We start from the raw sequence: 18,768 nt of genomic DNA on the forward strand, positions 1-18,768 counted from the left end.
GCCTGACCTGTTTGTCCACAGTCTGCATACAGGAATGGGGCACAGTGTGAACCCAATCAAGGAGGTGCTTGAAGTGGTTTTCTTTTTTTGTGTGTTTCTGGGGGTTGTTCTTTTAGACCAGTTGATCTGTGGGAACTGGTAGGGTATTTCTTTGTTCTCACCCTGCTACCTGGCAGGTATGGAGAGTGTTTTCTTTGTTCTCTAAGAGCAAAAATACAAGCTGGAAATTCGTCGGTCTTTGATAGAAGCCTGGGCTAGTTTTCTGGGATTGGACCATCAGGTACTGACTCAGTGAAGGAATTCGGTGGTCAGGAAATCACCCCAAGAATGAGAGTTGCTAAGTACAAGCCCCCGAAGTCGCCAGAGTCAGCAAATAAAAATACGGGATACCTAGACCATATTCATCTTGTAACTGATCTAACAGCATGGTGACTATAGTTAATAATACTGGACTTACGGTACATTTGAAATATCCTGGGAGAGTAGAACTTATGTGTTCTTACCACACACCAAGAAACGGTAACTATGTGAGGTGATGGCTGTATTAATTAACTTCATTGCGGTAATCAGTTTACAATGTTTATGTATATCAAATCCTCACATTGCACACCTGAAAATATACAATTTTTATTTGTCAGTTATAATTCAGTAAAACTGGAAAAAATACACGATGCACAGTTAAATTCGAGTTTCACATAAACATCGAATACTTTTTTTTAACTTAAGTGTGTCCCAAATATTACATGGGCAGGCCTGGAGGCTTGAAGTTGTATCAGAGAGGGCTACCTGGAGGCGGTGAGTACAAGCTGGTCTTGGACTGTGAGAGAAGTTAGGCAGGTGCAGTGAGGCCAGCCTTCCTGCTGCACCGAGCTCCCGATGCAGAGGCAACAGCGGGGGAGAGCCAGCAGTGCAGTGGTTGCAGAGCACAGGGTGAGGGTGTGGGCCCGGGGGGCTGTCAGCTGGAGCGGCGGGGCCAGGTTGTGGGGAAGCCGGCCCTCGGGGTGGTGCTGGCCCTCCGTGGCCGCCTTCGCTCGCTGATGGTCAGCTTCCCCTCCTTGTCCCTGCGCTGCGTCCTCCCTGCCTGCCACATTTCAGCTTTTACTTACTTACTTATTTATAAAATTTATTAATTTTATTTTTGGCTGCATTGGGTCTTCATTGCAGTGCGCGGGCTTCTCACTGCGGTGGCTTCTCTTGTTGCGGAGCACGGGCTCTAGAGCGCAGGCTCAGCAGTTGTGGCGCACGGGCTTAGTTGCTCCACGGCACGTGGGATCTTCCCTTCCCGGACCAGGGCTTGAACCTGTGTCCCCTGCGTTGGCAGGCGGATCCTTAATCACTGCGCCACCAGGGAAGCCCCACATTTCAGCTTTAAATGGAACTTATTTGAGATCTGTTAGGGCACCAGGACACATTTGAAATCACAAAGCTTTCATATTATCTTCTCCTCTATAATTTATTTTTCCTCAACCTAGACTGATGTTTTAAAAAGTACCAGCAGCAGTGGTCATAATAATAACAATAATCCTTGCCTCCCAGCCGTTTGCTTCTGGCTGGCAGCAGCCAGGCTTTGGCCCGAGGCACATTTATTTTTTATGACCCAGGCATCAACTGTGGAGGAATGGGCTCCAGACAGAAGGATGGGGGATCAGGCCCTCCTGCCAGGGGCTCTGCCAGGAGCTTTCTCTTACTTGATTCTCCTAAGGACCCTTTGACAGAAGGGATTATTATCACATGTGTTGGTTGGGAGGAGTAATCAGGCTCAGAGAGGTGAAACTACTTGCTTAAGGGCACACAGCTTTGAAGTGGCAGAAGCAGGGCATCCAGGTTGGCCTGACTCCACATTGTCTCTCTTGTTCGCCCCTCGCTGTCGTCTCAGGTCTGTGCCCTGGCTGCAGACCGCGTGCTCTGGGATGTGCCCCAGTGTGCAGCCTTGGGTCACTTCTCCTCTCTCAGCTTCAGTTCCTCCCCCTGTGGAGTGGGTGGAGCAACACCCTGACCCTCGGTCTGCCCGTAGGGTGGGCGCTCAGTAGAGAATCTGGCGTATAGTGGCTCCGTCCCTCCCCAGCTGCGTGGCTTTGGACAAGTGCCTTAGCCTCTCTGAGCCTCAGTTTCTCCTCTGACAATTGTAGAGACTCACAGCTGCCTTACAAGGTAAAAGCACCTAGTGCAGCATTGTAGGTGCTCAGTTAACCCTTCTCTTCTCCCTCCTTAAATGGACTTGCAGTGCCCAGAGAGAACGTGGACCCGTCAGTGTTGAGGTAAAGGGAGCCCTTGGCTCTGGCTGGACACCTGTCCTGCCCTCCCCGTGGTCTCCGTCAAGTTCACCCACCTGTGCAGGTACCCATGTTTCTTTTGCAAATGAATAGAGTCAGTGTTCTGCATTTCCCTCCCAGATCCGGCTCCAGATCCAGGGGCTGGAACCGTGGGAATCCTTCCAGGCCTGGGTTGGTTGGTTGGTTGGTTGGTTGTAGAGACACAGGGGCACCCACCCTGGCCCTGGAGGAGGGGGTGTGGTTAACATCCCCGTGAAGCAGAGTGCGACCCCGGGCCCGGACTGTGCTTATAACCAGGGGCAGAACTCCAGGGGCCGGTTCCCTCGGCCAGGGAGGCCCCCGGTGCCGCGCCCTCCACCGGAGAGCAGCGCCCAGCTGCAGACCGTGGCTCCCTGCGGCCCTGCACCCTGTGAGAGAGGCCTGCACGTGCCCCCTCAGGGGGCTTGGCACCTAACGCACCATGCCTTCCAGCCCCGCGCCCTTCTGCTAGGAGACGCTGCCTGCCTGCCCGCCCAGCACCCGCTTCTCCTGCTCGTGCTGGTGGCTTCACTCAGTGCTTCTTCCCAGAAGTCGGCTCCCTACCGCTCCCCGGAGCCCCCCAGGCCCAGCACTCACCCTGTGCTGTCAGTGTCTGTCTGCACATCTGTCCCCCTTATTGGACTGGGAGACCCTCAAGGACGGGCCACGCCTGATTCACTTGCCAGGGACTGCTGTGCGGCAGCAGGGAAGGTGTCCCTGGAAGGCCTGACAGCCTGGGCAGAGGCACGGGGTCGAGCCCAGCATTAACTGAGTGCCACTGTGTGCCGGGCACTGTGCTGGTGCTTTACGCACTTCGACTCATTTAATCCTCACAGTGGCCTGGGAGGAGGTTTGGCTGTTATTTTCATTCTACAGTGGTGGAAACTGAGCCTCCAGCGGAAGGGCAAGAGATTTGTGCAGTCACACCGCAGGGACGCAGAGCCGAGAGAACACGCAGTTCTGTCTGCCTCTAAATCCAAACCTGGCCTCTCTCTGCATTGTCGGAATCTCCTGGGTGCTCTAAATGCAGCCCGGTTGAATGTGGAGAGAGCATTTTGGATTTTATTTTTTGCACTAAATTACCTGCCATCTTGGGTTAACCTTGCGTCTTTAATTGCATCAGACAAAGCCTGGGCATCTTCTGAGTCAGCTTTTACTTTTTCACTTTCTTTTTTTCAATTCAGTTGAGACATACAGTCAGATGTTTATGAAAGCACTAATTTTAAGTGTACAACTCAGTGATGATTATATTCTCACACGCACCTGCAACCCCACACCAGCTCAACATCTAGAACATTCCTCATTCCAGTAAAGGCTCCCTTGAGTCCCCACCCCATCAGAAGCATCCCTCCCACCTGAGTCATCATCCTAACTTCTCTTCCCATAGGGGAGTTTTGCCCACATCTGGACTTCATGTAACCAGAATCCACAGTGTGTGGTCTTTTGTACAGGGCTCCTCTGTCTCACGTGGAATCTGTGGGGTTCATACATGTGCTTGCATGATCAGTGACGTGATCTTTTTCATTGCTGCGTGGTACCCCATCACTGTGCCCTGGCTGGACCACCCAGTGTTTATCCATTCTCCTCTTGGTAGACATTTCGGCCGTGAGTTGATGTATCCCACTGATCTGATGTCTATTTTTGTGATTTTGAGGGAAGGACTGGCTTTTGTCAGGGCATTATGCAGAGGCATCTGGCTTCCTAGAAGTTTAGGGAACTGTAAACATCCTCGTGATTCTAATTGCTTTAGATCAGAAGCATATATATTCATCCCTCCGTGTCTTCTGTTGCAGCAGAGACCGGGGGGGAGGCGGGGAGGAGAGAAAAAGAAGCAAACAAGCTCTAGTGGAAGTTTTCTAATTCTTCTGTTCGTATGAGCTAAGTGGCAGATGATGGGGTCTGCCTGTAATTTAAAGTCAAATGCTCATGGCTGACAGTGGGAGCCATAATAAATGTGTTGCCACTGTCCTTTTGGTGTCCTTTCTCTGCTACTTTGAAGTCTCATAAATAACCAAGAGCATGTTGGTAAGATGCCTTCCTCTCCTCCGTTTGCTCCAGCGGAGCAGCTGCAGTTGCTAGGTTGAGCTCCTCGTTGCTAGGGTTTTTGTGGTCCTGTGGTGCCCCAGAAATATGATGGATCAGTGGAACATGCTTCTGCTATTAATTGAAATGTTCCCACAGCGAATCTCTCAATGTCACTGCATGCGTTGACGTTGTCCCAATAGGTCGATGATCCTTGCAGGTTTCTTTCCCAGTTAGAAGAATTGGCTTGAGTGGAGGGGACAAGTGGCCTGCACGGGGAGTCAGAAAGCCTGATTCTAATCCTGTATCTGATACTAACTTGCTGTGTGACCTTGGGCAAGCGTTGTCCCCTCTCTAAGCATTGGACTCCATAAAATTCAAGGACCTGCCAGCTTTGACAGCTTACAGTTCATCACCCAAGCTCTGTAAACAGGCCAAGTGCAAATCAGGTCCTCATTATCTGTTGGAGGATTATTGACAGAAGAATTCTCATCCCCAGCTCACTTCCTCTCAACCCAGCAGGCTTCTGGGTCGCATCTCCTTGGCCAGATGGCGTGTGTAGAGTTAGGAGTTTCAGACTAATTTTAATATTCAATCAGACATAATTGGGGGGACTTCCCTGGTGGCACAGTGGTTGAGAATCCGCCTGCCAGTGCAGGGGACACGGGTTCGAGCCCTGGTCCAGGAAGATCCCACATGTCGCAGAGCAGCTAAGCCCGTGCGCCATAACTACTGAGCCTGCGCTCCAGAGCCTGTGCTCTGCAACAAGAGAGGCCACCTCAATGAGAAGCCCGCGCACAGCAACGAAGAGTAGCCCCCGCTCGCGACAACTAGAGGAGGCCCGTGCACAGCAACGAAGACCCAAGGCAGCCAGAAATAAATAGATAAATATATAAATTTATTTAAAAAAAAACACATAATTAGGATCATAAATCTGAAAAAGGAAAAGTGACACCCTACAACCCATAAACATCTGGTCATACTATTTTCTCTTTCCTCCTGCTTAAAAATCTTTGGCAGTTTCCCTCTGCGTGCAGACAGGGTCTCTTTCAGTTGCTGAGGCAGATCATTGGGTGGGGCTGCAAGGGGGGACATCCTGAAGAGAATCTGGACTCGCTGGTTTGCTGTGGGATCTTCATCGATTGGTGTTGTCTGCCACGGGTCCAGGAGTGTAAATAGGGATGCGTGTTTGTCCATCATGGCTGGAGTTTTAAGCCTGTTCCCTTTAATATTGTGTTTGAGGCCTCCTCCATGGCACCGGCCAGCTTCTCGTGCTTATTTCCTCCCCCCCTCTGTCTGCCCCACCTCCAAAAATACCTGCTTCTCTGTCCACGTTCAGTTGAGCACCTGTTGTCTCCAAAGATGTCCTTTGTTCCCATTGTTCCCTCTGCCCGTCAGGCCTCTATTCCATCCAGTTGGTCAGCTCTGCCTATTTGGCTTTCAGACTTCAATCACAATCTTGTCTCATCTCCTGCGACATTCTCTTTGACTCTCTCGAGTGGGATTGATCGGCCAGGCCCTCCTCTGAGATCCCACAGTCCCCCACTTAGCCAGTTTCGCACTTAGTTGTTTTTACGTCTCTCTCCACTTCTAGCTTGAGAGGTCCTCAAAGTCAAGTTCTGGATTTCGCTCATCTCTGTCTCTCCAGAGCCCAGCACAGTGCAGAGCCTCAATAAATCTACTGAATGAACACACGAATGAATAAAAATCATGTCGCCTTCCAAAGTCAGATAGACATGATTTTTATAACTTTCCCAGCAGCCTGAGTTCTGTGTGTCAGTACTCCCCAGCTTAATCGTGGGTAATTGACCATGGTCATAAAATGACCACACATTCCCCGGAGACCGAGCCCTGCTTCCACTTGCAAGTTTGCATTTCCTCCACCCTGACGGCCTGTTTGTCTTCCTCTCTCCCCTTGCTCTCACCCTGAAGGCAAGCAGAGGGCGGCGGCTGCCTTCGCCCAGCTCCAGGGCGCCATGGAGACGCTGGGCGTTTTGGAGAGCGAGCAGAGGGCCATTTGGCGGGTGTTGGCAGCCATCTACCACCTGGGTGCGGCGGGGGCCTACAAAGGTACGTGCCTGCCGCCGGGCTCACCTGGGCTGCCGTCTGTCTCCGCCAGCAGGTGCCTGACAAGGCCCTTCTTTCCGTGAGGTGGGACAGGGTCAGCCTGTCATCTTCCACATCTCTGGGACTGCTCTCGGGGGGAGGGGCTGCCGAGCCAGGCGTGCCGAGAAGGAAGTGGGCTGGATGTTTCAAGCAAACCACGTCACCCAGCGCTGTCCAGTGGAGCTTTCTGTGATGACAGGGGGAGGTTCTCTGTCCAGCAGGATGGCCGCTAGCTGTACGTGGCTGTCGAGCTTTTGACATGCAGCTGGTGCAACCGAGGCGTTGAATTGTTCATTGCATTAAATTCTAAGTAACGTACATTTAAATAGGCACATGTAGCTAGTGGTTATTGTGCTGAGAAGAGACACCCTGAAACGGGGGAGAGAAGGCTGGGTCCACGCACTAAAGGTGACGTTTTCTGTCTGGACATCTTGGCGATGCTGACACCATATGCGCTGGAGCTGACCAGCTCTCCTTCTCCTCCCAAACCTGCTCGCCATCCTTAACTGTCTGTTTGCTTATTGTCCCTGCTTCAAGTTGGTCTCCCCGAGTGGTTCTCATCGTCCCTCTCCCTCCCCCATCCCTATCCAGTCGTTGACCTTGCCCCGTAGATACTTTCTGTGACGGCATTTCTGTCCTGACTTCTCTATTCTTACTACTGTCACCTTAGACTAAGTATTTGCTAATCCTTTTTTTGCTTGGACTGTTGCGGTAGCGTCACTGCCGATGGCTTGGCTCCACCCTCACTGTGACCACTGGGCTCCTTTCTAAAACGTAGACCTGGTGTGCCATTCCCTGCTTAGACTCCTCCCGAGGCGCTCTCCTGTCTGCTACGTCAAGTAAAATGCCTTGGATTGGCATTCAAGGCTCCTCGCTTCCCTAACCAGACTCTTGTGCCATTGCTTTTGGCACTGCGAAAGGTCCCGGGGAGACGGTCAATATCGAGAGCAGTGTGGCTCCTGCCTTCATGGGGCTTATGGTACCTTATACTGTGATTGTGTCCTTGTCTAGCTGTTTCCTGTAGAGAGTGGCTTCCTTTGGGCCCAGAACATAGAGTTGGAATTTACTTTTTGAATGGACACACGTGTTCATGGAGGTCTGTCCTCTGGAGCTCTGTGTTGACTCTGGCTGACATTCTGGGCCATTCCTCTGTGGGGCAGCAGACTTCTTTGGAATATGCTGGCATGTTATTCCTGCCATTCCCATACCCGTGGGCCTTGTGGCCTGTTCTTTTGATTTTCATACACTTGAGCTGCATTGGTCCACTGGTTTGATTTTGGACATTTCTAGAAGTTATGCTGAGTCAGAAATAGGGAAGGTAGGGAGTCCACAGTTGGTCCAAGCCAAGGGCAGACATGCTTAACTGGGCAAACATGGAAAAATCAAATGCCACTTGCCTTTTCCAAAACTCAGCCGTGGGCCATGCTCAACGCCCTGACCATTTGGAAATCAGCCAGCTTTGTAAATGGACGGGGATTGGGGATGTCATTGCACAGTTCAGTTCAGAAAAGCTGTTGAAGGTTTAGAGTTGGGGCACAGGCATCTATAGATTGGGGATGTGTGGAAGGAAGCAAACGTATTTTACCGAATAGAAAACTGAGGCTCAGAAGGTCTAGGTGCAATAAACTCCAGGCTGTGGCTTCCCTGGTGGTGCAGTGATTAAGAATCTGCCTGCCAATGCAGGGGACACAGGTTCGAGCCCTGGTCCGGGAAGATTCCACATGCCACGGAGCAACTAAGCCCGTGCACCACAACTACTGAGCCCGTGCTCTAGAGCCCGTGCTCCGCAACAAGAGAAGCCACCACAGTGAGAAGCCTGCGCACCGCAACGAAGAGTAGCCCCTGCTCCCCGCAACTGGAGGAAAGCCCACACAGCGACGAAGACCCAACGCAGCCCCCCAGAAAAAACTCCAGGCTATGGGCGCTTGAGGGAGGCAGATTTGAGTTCAAAACCAAACTTCTCTGAGCTTCAGAGAGGCCTCCTCTTTCATTGGGCCAAGACTGGGGTTGGTGTGAGGATTAAATGGAATAAAGAAGAGAAAGCTGAATTAAGCTGCTTTCCCCGGAGGCAGACCCTGAGACAAACATTGCATGTAGGCTTTGGGGGAGGGGGTATCATGAGGAACCAGTAGGGAAGTGAGGGAAGAAAGGCAGGTGATGCTGGACCCTTAAGGAGTGGATTAGCTCTGGGAAGTGGGGGGCCAGTATCTCTGGGGATCTCTGGGAGACTCTGAAGAACATGTCTCCTCATCGTGTATTACCCGAGGGACGAGGGAGCCGGGATATTGATCTACCGCCTCCTGCTTCTCCCTGGTTGAAGGTTGCTCCTGGGGAGCATCCCCCCTGCCCTTCCCGCCTGCCCCATGCATGAGCTGGCATGTGCGGCAGCCAGGGAAGCAGAGAGGCGCAGACAGGTACCTGTAGTGACAGGCCAGGGATGCGTGTGGGGTGGTGTGTACGGAATGGCCCGGGCGAGGGGCGGTGGACAGCTCATCCGTGCTTCTGGCCCCAGGCGGTCCCTCGGTAGATTGTGCTGTTGAGCCTGGGTTAGGTGACTCTCCCAGGGTGTCACAGCCACATGCCTCTCTGCTTTGCTCAACTCGAATAGTCTTGTTCCCTCCCGGCACTCAGCAAAGCCTAGGGAGAGGACAGTGCAGTTGGGACCTACCTTCCGATTTCCATTGTCACGCTTGAACCCTCTCTGCCTCGGATGCGACAAAACAGAGGCTAAGGGAGCCCCCAGTCTATTGACTTGTTACCAGAGAAGTTCGATGCCTGACTTTCTTCTCCTGAGGCTCCTGGGGCACCCCCTCTGATGGGGGCTCGGGACTCATACCTGTAGCTGCCTGTAACGATAAAAGAGAAAGGCACATTTATAAATATTTTATTAGTACATGATTATGGCAATAATTCCTCCCAGCCTCCCCCTACACCACCTGATAAATTATTTTAAGAGGAGCTGCTGTCAGTCTGCCTGAGAGGCCTGCTTGATGATTTACTTACTATATATTCTGCTTTGGAAGATTTCATAATAGGTTGCTCTAAAATCAGCTATTAAGAATTTCAAAGTCATATATAAATGTCTTTGCTTTGTGTCATAACAGATCATTTCGAAATATATTAAGAATCATTTCCATTAATCAGGGTTTTTTTTTTTTTTTTTTTCATTAAAACGATGCTCTCCTCCCAGCGCACCCAGCTTCCTTAACTTATTTTGAAAGTCCTGATCCTATTTTTAAAGACCAATATCAGTCCCTGTGGGGAGATTTCAGACCTTATAACTGGACTTAGGAGTTTTGAACTGTTTCAGCAGTAACGACAACCACCACTAATATTGGTTTCGCGTTTGATGGTTTCAAAAGCACTTGTACCTCCCTTGTGCCTTTTGATCTGATTGGATTCATACAATAACCTGGTGAGGAAGGATAGCGCCATGGGCAAGAGTCAGCCTCCTGGCTTGGCTTCTCTGATCCTCAGTTTCCTCCTCTCTAAAATGGGGCTAATGATGGCACCCACTTTGTAGGCTTGTCATGAGGATTAAATGAGTCAGTGCCAAACGTGTGAGCACAGGACTTGGCTCACGGCTTTATAAGAGGAGGAATGCGGTTTACCTGACGTCACACAGCTAGTATGTTCCAGAGTGCAGTTTGGAACCACGGCCGGTCTCCCTGCAAAGATCACTCCCCTGCCCTAGACTTTGCAGAGGGCTGTTAGGGTCATTCCTTGCTGGAGAATTGACCTGTTTTCCTGGGCCCTGTGCTGAGTGCTTACAGACGTGATGTCACTGCACAGCCTTAGACTAGCCCAGGAGGAGCGAGAACTATTAGATGCCCATTTTACAGATGAGGAGACTGAGGCCTGCCAGAGAGGTTCATCCTCATCCCCAAGGGCACACAGCTAAAGCCAGAGGTGGGATTTGGACCCAGGTCTGCCCAGGCACTGAGCCTAATCTCTGAGACGACACCTCTGGCCTCCCTGGCCCTGTGTGCCGCTGCTTCTGGCCTCACAGGCTCCAAGGGCTGGTGATGTCACTTTTTCACTGGGGTGCCCTGTTTTTACTCATGACACTTCTGGCACCAAATGTGTGGGGTTTTCCTTACACCAACCAGTCCTCTGATTCTCCGGACACCAACTGGGTGTCCTATAATTTAGTCCACTCCTGATACTACTTGGAGTTAGTGCAGGTTACGGGCTCGGTCCCACAAGACTGTACCACTTCAGACATTGTTCATAAGTTTGGGCCACCTGTACTTCTGATGGGCCGACTATAAAGTTGGGCTCCCACAGACCCCTTCTTGGTTTGATAATTTGCTAGAATGACTGACAGAACTTAGGAGGGCTTTTACTTACCAGTACCTGTTTATCGTAAGGCATACAACTCAGGAACAGCCAAACGGAAGAGATGCGCAGGGCAAGTTATAGAGCAAGGGGCTTCCCTGCCTTCACTGTGCAACCCTCCCGGCACCTCGGTGTGTTCAGTGACCCGGAAGCTCTCTGAGCCCCATCGTTCGGGGTTTTTGGAGGTTTCATTACACAGGCGTGATTGATTAAATCATTGTAATCAGTCATGGCCCCAGCACACCCCTGGGGGCCCCTGAGTCTCCTCTCTTGGGGGAGTGGCATTAGGCCCCCACTGACCCCTGAGTTCCTGCAGGGCGCTGCCACCGTGACCTTCCCCCACCACCTTCTGGGTCCCTCCAGCCCGTATGACTTGGTGTTCTTGACCCCAGGAGGCTGGCTGCCTGTGGGGCTCTGGATCACCCTGTCATCAGCAGTGCCCTGGGCAGCGTCAGAGTCAGAGAGGGCACCCCCCTAGAATGTGGCAGAGCAGCGACACGGGCGTCTCGAAGTCAGCTAGTCCTGGGTTCAGGTCTCAGCTTGGCCTCGTACTTAGCTGTGTGTGACCTCCGCCAAGTTCCGGGGCTCGCCGGAGCCTCCTCTGGAAGAGGGAGAAAGGGCGGCGGAGAGCCGACTGGGGTCTCACGCACGGCTGCGGTGCTAGTAATGCTTTCGCTCTGGGCTGCATCCCATGGGCAGGCCCGGTGGCTCCTGGCTCGGCCGGCCGGCCGGTCATAAAGAGGCCGCGTTCTTCCCTCTGTCTGCACTGTCTCCACCTCCTTTCTGTTTCTCAGGCTCACTGTCCCTGCTGGGTCCCTTGGGAAGGCCGTGGGAGGGGGCCCTGTGGGCTGCCTCGGTATGGCAGGCAGAAAACCCTGGGTGATTTGACGCGGGATGGTTTGCTGTGAACCAAGACTCATGGCCTGGGCCGTCCCTCAGGAGCCATCAGGGAACCATTTATCCAGCCTCATGTTTCTTTCCTTTGGCAAAATGTGGTCCATGGAACAGTCAGCTGGCACCCATGGGTTTTGAATGGCAGCAAACAGTTGTTCTCTGGAGCTCACTTGATAAGGAGAGGACGGGGGAGGAGGGACACGCTGGACCCTGCAGTGGGCAGAGCCGGCCTTGAGTTCAGGCTCCTCCACCTCCTGGCTGTGTGATTTAACCTGTGCAAGAGATTTCACCTCTCTGGACCGCAGCTTCCGTGCCTGTAAAATGGTAAAACCCTGTCTACCTTCTACATCGTTAGTCAGGTAATGGCTGCATCCCACCCACCTGGCACATGGGCGGGGTTCAGCAAGCCCTGACTCTCTTTTCTTTGCAAAGTGCTTTTTGTTATCTGTTGACTCTGTTGGCATCAAAGCCTGCCCTGACATGGGCCGGGTCGGGGTGGAGAACTCAGGCCTCCAGGGAATGCAGCTCATTGCTGAAGGGCACGTGGTGAAACCTCTGTGCAGCTTCAGAACCGGGGTCCAGTTCCGGACTCTCAGTCCAGTGCTCTTTCCACAGCTTCGAGGAAGGTTCTGAGGGCCAGGGAGAGTGTGGGGTAGTGGTCAGAGCAGTCAGGAGTGACACGGTCTTGTGCTCAAGTGGAAGTGAGGATTCCAGCACTTGCTAGCTTTGTGACTGGTCATGTGACCTTGCTGCCATGACCTGGCAGCCCCATGTTGTTCCGTGGCTTGAACAATGATCATTTTATTATCTCCCCAAGCTCTTGGGAGTCTGCAGTTTGGAAGGGCTCGGCTGGGCTGCGGTCAGAGGGTGGCTGACCCAGAAACAGTGGGGCTGGAGTCGCCGGGACTAGCCGGGCACCTCCGTCTCTCCGAGTCTCAGATCTCGGGTCCCAGCGTGGGCCTGATCGGGCTTCCTTGTGGCCTGGCGGCTTCGGGGCTCCATGGAAGCTTCCAGAGAGCAGCATGGAAGCTGCATCACCTCTTCTGAGCTGGCCTCAGCTATCATGCAGTGTCACTGCTGCCATGCTCTATGTCACAGCTTCAAGGGCCAGGCAGTCTAGACTCCACCCCTGGATGGGGGAGTGATGAGGTTCGAGAACATGTCGGGTGAAGAGATACTGGTGTGGCCATATGTTGGTCTTGAGCAAGGAACTTAAGCTTTCTGAGACTCAGTTTTCCGACCTATACAATGGGATTGAAAACAGTAGTGACTTCACAGGTCTGCTAAGCAGATGAAGTGAAATGTATGTCAAGGGCTAAGCTCAGTGCCAGGCACTTGTCACAGCTGCTGTTGTGAATTAGGGCGTCGCAAAGCTTGGAGATACTTGCCGGCTCCCTGCTGGGATGGCAGGAGGATGCTCCTGGGATTTCTGCTCCCTACTTTTATAACCAGTGCCCCCCAGTATCCTCTGATGCCCCTAAAGACCCTTTTCCCACAGGAGAGTAAATCAAGGAGGAACTCGGAGCCCTTTTTGCAGCAAGAAACAATTCTCTTGTCTCGGGACCTCTTGGCTGCGTGAGATTAAAACCAGTCACGACCCTCTTCTCAGGAATGTTCCCTGAACAAAATCCTCCCGGGGTCTTGCTGTCCTGCATGTCAGCCCAAGGCTGGGAGTCACTTACCTGTGTTCGCTCCTCTAATTCCCACGGCAACCGTGACAGGTAGGGAGGGAATTCCCACTTGGCAGTTCAGGCTGCTGAGGCTCAGAGAGGTTATGTAACTTTGCCGAGGCCAAACGGCGCCACGTGGTGGAGCCAAGGTTAGAATCAGTGCCTGTCTGCCTCCAAAGCTAGTGTCCTTCTCCTCTGTGAGGCCGCTCATCTGGCCCAGTCCTTGGGTGCATTTTGGGTGCTCGGACCTCCACCTCCCCTCTAAGAGCAGCTTCTCAGCTCCGTCCCCAGTCTCCAATCTCCGTTCCCTCATCTGGAAGGGCATCCGCTAAGCAGAACCGAGGCAGGAGAGCTCGGAATCGAGGCTCACAGCATGGGCTCTGGGGCCAGGCAGGCCTGTGTTTCACCCCAGTTCTCCTGTGTGATCTGTGACTCTCTTCACCTCTGAGGCTCAGTGTCCTCATCTGTAGACTGGGGATAACAGTCCTTGGGAGGCTTAAATTATTCAGTTTGAATGTGTAAAGCTCGGCCACCCTTGTTGTTATTGCTATTATTATTGTTAATGGAAAACCTGCCCACCATCCAGGCGTTTCCCCGGCAAAGCTTTGAGTCTACAAAGATGACTCGGGCTGGTCTTTAATCCTCTCCAATCCCTGTGGTCCCGTAGCTGTAAGAGACGTACACCCTCCCTAGAAAGTCTGAGACTCTTTGTCACTCTGCCCGCTGTCCCTCATTACTCCATAAAAATGACAGTACTGTTCAGAATCCAAAATAACAAGGATGCGGTATCTGCCTTGATGGCCGAGTTGCTTTGCTTTCCTTTGGCTCTGAAGGCTGATGGGAGGTTTAATTTATTTGTCTTTTACTAAATTTGCCAGTCTACTTGTTGCTGACCCCATTGCCTAATATATGATGCAGTCGGGCCCATGTATAACCCAGGGGGGGGCCTGTAATGGAGTGATGGAGGGAGGCTGCCCGTCGGCCACCACTCCGCGCCTGTTCTAATAGAGACATCAGTCCCTGAATGGATGGGGCCGTAACTCGGGGAGCCCGGAGGGGCCCGCAGGAAGAAGAGACGATTGTAATGATGACGGGAGCCCAGCCCCCTACCTTCTGCTGGGAACCTCCCCCCCCCCGACATCTAGCAGCCAGGGGAGTCCATCCAAGGATGGGAGGAGGTGGCCTGATGCTCCCCAAGCCGGGATAAGACCCTGAGCACAGAAGGCCCCGGGGAGTAGCAACAGTGATGCCGTCAACGCAAAGCAATCACCATGTATTCACGCACTTTACTCTTTTTATTGTTCTAAAATAACTGCACAAATGATACTGTAAAGTTGTCTTCCTATGAAAAATGGAAACAATACAGACGAACACAGAATGTCGAAAGCAGGTCCCCCCCACTCCCTTGATCCTCCTGACCTCAAAGGTGACTGTTGTTAAGGTGCAAAGGTGACATTTATTACAACTGATGAGCCAATAGTGATACACAGTTATTAACCGAAGTCCCCTGTTTACCTTGGGGTTCGCCCTTGGTGTTGTACATTCTCTGGGATTTGACAAGTGTGTCATGTCATGTCGTGTGTCCACCATGACCGTGTGATCCAGGCTAGTTCCACTGCCCTAACAGGCTGGCTTTTTTTTTTTTCTCTTAAACTTTTTCATTTGAAATCATCATAGATTCATAAGTAGCTGGAACAGTAACACATCGAGTCCCTGACCCCTTCCCCCAGTTGTGGCTGCGGACGTGGCTGGAGTCCCTCTCAAAAGCTGAGAGTGGCCATGGCTGTGTCACTGTCTCCCCAGTGTAGGCCTCACCCTCAGGCCTTTTAGACTGAGCACGAGCTACACCTGTGCACGTGACAACTACGGGGGTGGCTGGCTGGCGCTGTTACAATATAAACAAGTTCACACCGGCTCCACTTCCACGTGCTCTGCTTCTCCCCGTGCCGGCGCGGCGTGGGCCTCTCTGCCCGTGGCTCACAGCAGCGCCCCTTGTTCTCTCCCTTAACTTCAGGGCTTGCCCAGCGAGGGGGCCTCAGTCGATGTCGCACTTCTCCAGCTGATGAGCGTTTGGGCAGTCTCCTGCTTTGGGGGGTTCTAAACAGTGCCACGTGGGCATACATCCGTGTATGTGGAGGCGGTGCAGGGGTGAGTGTTCTGGAGCCATGGTGGCCTGGGCCTGGGCCTGCTGGACCAGGGGGCGTGTTTGAGGTTGAACATTTCCATGGACACGGCTCGATTCCCCTGCCTGTATTCACAAGGGTCGGCTCACTGCAGCCTCACAAGCCTGGGGGGGATGTGAGACTGGAGTCTGGCTCTCTGAACACCTGGGCCGTGGCTGCGTTCTTGCTGCTCCATCCTCCCGCCCCCCACCCCCGCGGCCTCCTTTTCTTCATCCTCCTCCTCCCCCCCCCCCACTCGCCCTCTTCCCCCTCCGCTCCCCCCTTACTGCTCTCCTTCCTCTCTCTCCTCTCCCTCCTTCTCTCTTCCTTTTCTTCTTCTCCTCTATGCCTATTGGATGGTAGGCCCTCGGCAACGCCGTTCTTACATTCCAAGACAAAACTTCCGTCTGATCAAGGGAGGGAGACCCAGACAGGCACGTTGGAGACGCCAGGAGAAAATTCTAGGCAGGAGACACCCAAAGTTCAGAGGGGTCAGGCGGGGCGCCCAAGGGGTCCTAGGGCCTGGGACCCTTGAACCGAATTTCCCAAACAGAGTGGAAATCAGGGAGGATGCTCCAGACAGAAGAGCCTCGGTGAGCAGAGGTGTGGTGGCCCGAGCAAGGCCTGGGGCCTCCATGTCCCCGTCTGCGAGGCGCCAACCTCAGACCCCGGCACCGGTGCTGCGGGATTGAGAGAGGATTACCACGTGGCCCTGGAGCAGGCCCCGCACCCCCGAGGCTGGTCCCTGCCTGGACCCTGTCCTCCGCCTGCCTTCCCACGCCCACAGGCCCCCAGCTGGTGGCTTGGCTCCCTGCCCGACAGCTGCCGCAGCCGGGCCTATTCTGGGCCACAGGCAAGGACTGATTCTGCATTTTCTAAGCATATTGAATTCATTTGTTGAGCTGGAATGGCGGCTGTGGGATGTAAACAGTTATATTATAAAAGCCACAAACCCCTGAAGTGGCTGATGCTAGAAGGCTTCCCTGCCGGCAGCCCCGGGCTTCAGGAGGGCAGGGGGAGGAGGATGGAACCCCCGAGAGACCCGACTTGAGGTTGGCTTAGCCACTCTTGCTGGGTGGCCCTGCAAAAGCCCCTCCCCTCTTTCTGGCCTCTGTTTCCCATAAGTAATAACAGCAGCTGACATTTATCCAGTGCTTACAAGGTGCAGGTACTATTCTAAGAGCTTTGGCCATCTCAGTGATCCCCTGGAGTAGGCACCATTACCCCATTTTACAGACGAGGAAACTGAGGCTCAGAGAGGGGAAAGGACTTGCCCAATGGGGATGATGGACACTCTCTGGCGTCTCGTTTAGCCTTGCTCATCAGAGACTCCAGGAGGCTGTGACTCAGTGAGGACCTCACCGTACATGCATGTCTCACCCTTCAGTGACAGAGCATAACAATACTGCTGACAGCAATGATGATGCTAGTGATGGGATTAGTAACTGTTACTGTTTACTGAGAATCTGCTCTCTGCCAGGCTTGATTTAAGTGCTGTGCATGGTTATTCCATTTAATCCTTGTTAACTCTATATGGTGGGTTATACCCATCTTATGGGTGAGTCAGTGGAGGCTCAGAGAGATAAAGGCAGTTATCTAAGGTCCTGGACTCAGGAAGGGGAGGAGCTCAATTTGGGACCGAGGAGTTCTGTCTTTGAAGCCTTTCTCCCTATTCTTCATGCCACGTTCTGCTGGATGATCCACAGTGGTCATCAATAAATGGGGAATTAGTCATCATACCTTTTCATATGGTTCTTACACTGATGAGATTAAGTGCTTAGCACAGGGCCAGGCATGTGGTGAGTACTCGGGAAACACCAGCTGTTGTTCCTGGGCTTCCCTTGGGCCCCAGCTTCAAAGGAGACAGTGTGATAAGTTGAGGGACCCCTGCTCAGTCTACCTTGGTGAGGGACCCTTGAATATGGAAAGAATGTTGGACTGGGGGCCAGCCAGAGCCGGGTTTAATCCTGGCTTCTGCCTCACTAGCTGTGTGACCTCACACAGGTCACTCACTGGCTGTTGGTCCCACCCCTGAGCCTTTGCTCCTGCAGTTCCCCCAAGGTGATGAGTGACGCCTTCGACTGAGGTCTCCCTGGTGACTCTGCTTCTCAGGTCAGATTACCTGCTCTGGGGACACTCCCAGGCAGTTTCACACCCAGTGTCTTGTTTCATCCTTCTAATGACCCATTGGGAGAGGAACCATCCCATTGTACAGATGTGGAAACTGAGGCTCAGAGAGGTGAGATTTCCTGTTTGAGATCTCGCAGCCAGGCGGAAACTGCCTTTGGATGCCCAGCCTCTGGTTCTTTCCACAACTGCCCACCATCCCAAAGATGCCACGCCTTTCTCCTTCAGCCTCTTGATCAAATTAGTCCAGGAGACCCCTACCCATGCTCCCCTTCTCCTGTCAACTCCCGATGCACATTGGCATACTCAAGGTTAGAGCAGTCCTGCAGGGAAGCAGCCCATTTTGGTTGGTTTAATTGGATGCTGCCCCAGCTGATTTGTCCAGCAAGCCCTCTTTGTCCAGAACGCTAGAGCATCAGGGGTGGTCCAAGTGTTGTCTTTCCAGTTGATAGGGCGTGAGCAGTGATTTATGTTGGATTATGAGTGACTCAGCAGCGATTTATTGACGGCTTGTTGGCCAGGTCTTACGGGGTGCGCTGACTGCAGGTGGACAGGTGACTTTATCTAAGGTCTGTCCAGGTTTGCAGGGCTGCGTGGCACCCGGGGGCAGCAGGAACAGGTGGGAGCCCTAAGATGCAGGAAGAGACTCAAAGTTTTGGCCTTTAAGACGGTCCCATTTTCCAGGATCCCAGCAATTGAACTTGACCTGACGCCCCTGGGCAGAATTCTCAGAGTGTGATCATAATCCTAGACATTTATCCAGCAGATCCTGTGCTAAGCGATCTGCACCTGGAACCACGCTGACGCTTCACGAGGACTCCATGGGGTAGAGTCCCATTTTACAGGGGAGGAAACTGAGGCTCAAAGAGGTGACACGGTTTCCCCAACATCACGTGGCTTTTGGCAGCGGAGGTGGGATTTGAACCTGTGCAGTCTGTTTCTGGAGCGCTGCCTTTTCTCGTAGCACCCACAGCCTTTTAGGCTTGTCTGTTCCCTGCAGGTGGCCTCCTCCTTCTTAGGCCTCCGAACTGTAAACCTCTGTGTGAGGAAATGTGAACCGGGAGTGCCGGCGTTATAAATAAGTCACATCACGTTCAGTAGTTCAGCAGCAGCATGGCTACTGTCGGAAGGAGAAATAACTTGGTTATTAATAAATGC

At 52.8% G+C, this 18,768-nt stretch overlaps 1 protein-coding gene across 1 annotated transcript in view; it reads left to right on the top strand.

The window, feature by feature from the left end:
- LOC309610712 (uncharacterized protein) overlaps positions 1-18,768 on the top strand; it is a gene marked incomplete at its 5' end in the record, with an annotated part of 41,631 nt that overhangs the window by 17,018 nt on the left and 5,845 nt on the right. Inside the window, one exon of the mRNA XM_082353902.1 lies at positions 6,246-6,383. Within this exon, the coding sequence (XP_082210028.1) occupies positions 6,246-6,383 (138 nt within the window). The remainder of the gene's footprint in view (positions 1-6,245; positions 6,384-18,768) is intronic.

The sequence above is a fragment of the Balaenoptera borealis genome (genome assembly GCF_965194805.1).
Source record: "Balaenoptera borealis genome assembly, chromosome: 14".
Lineage (NCBI taxonomy): Eukaryota > Metazoa > Chordata > Mammalia > Artiodactyla > Balaenopteridae > Balaenoptera > Balaenoptera borealis.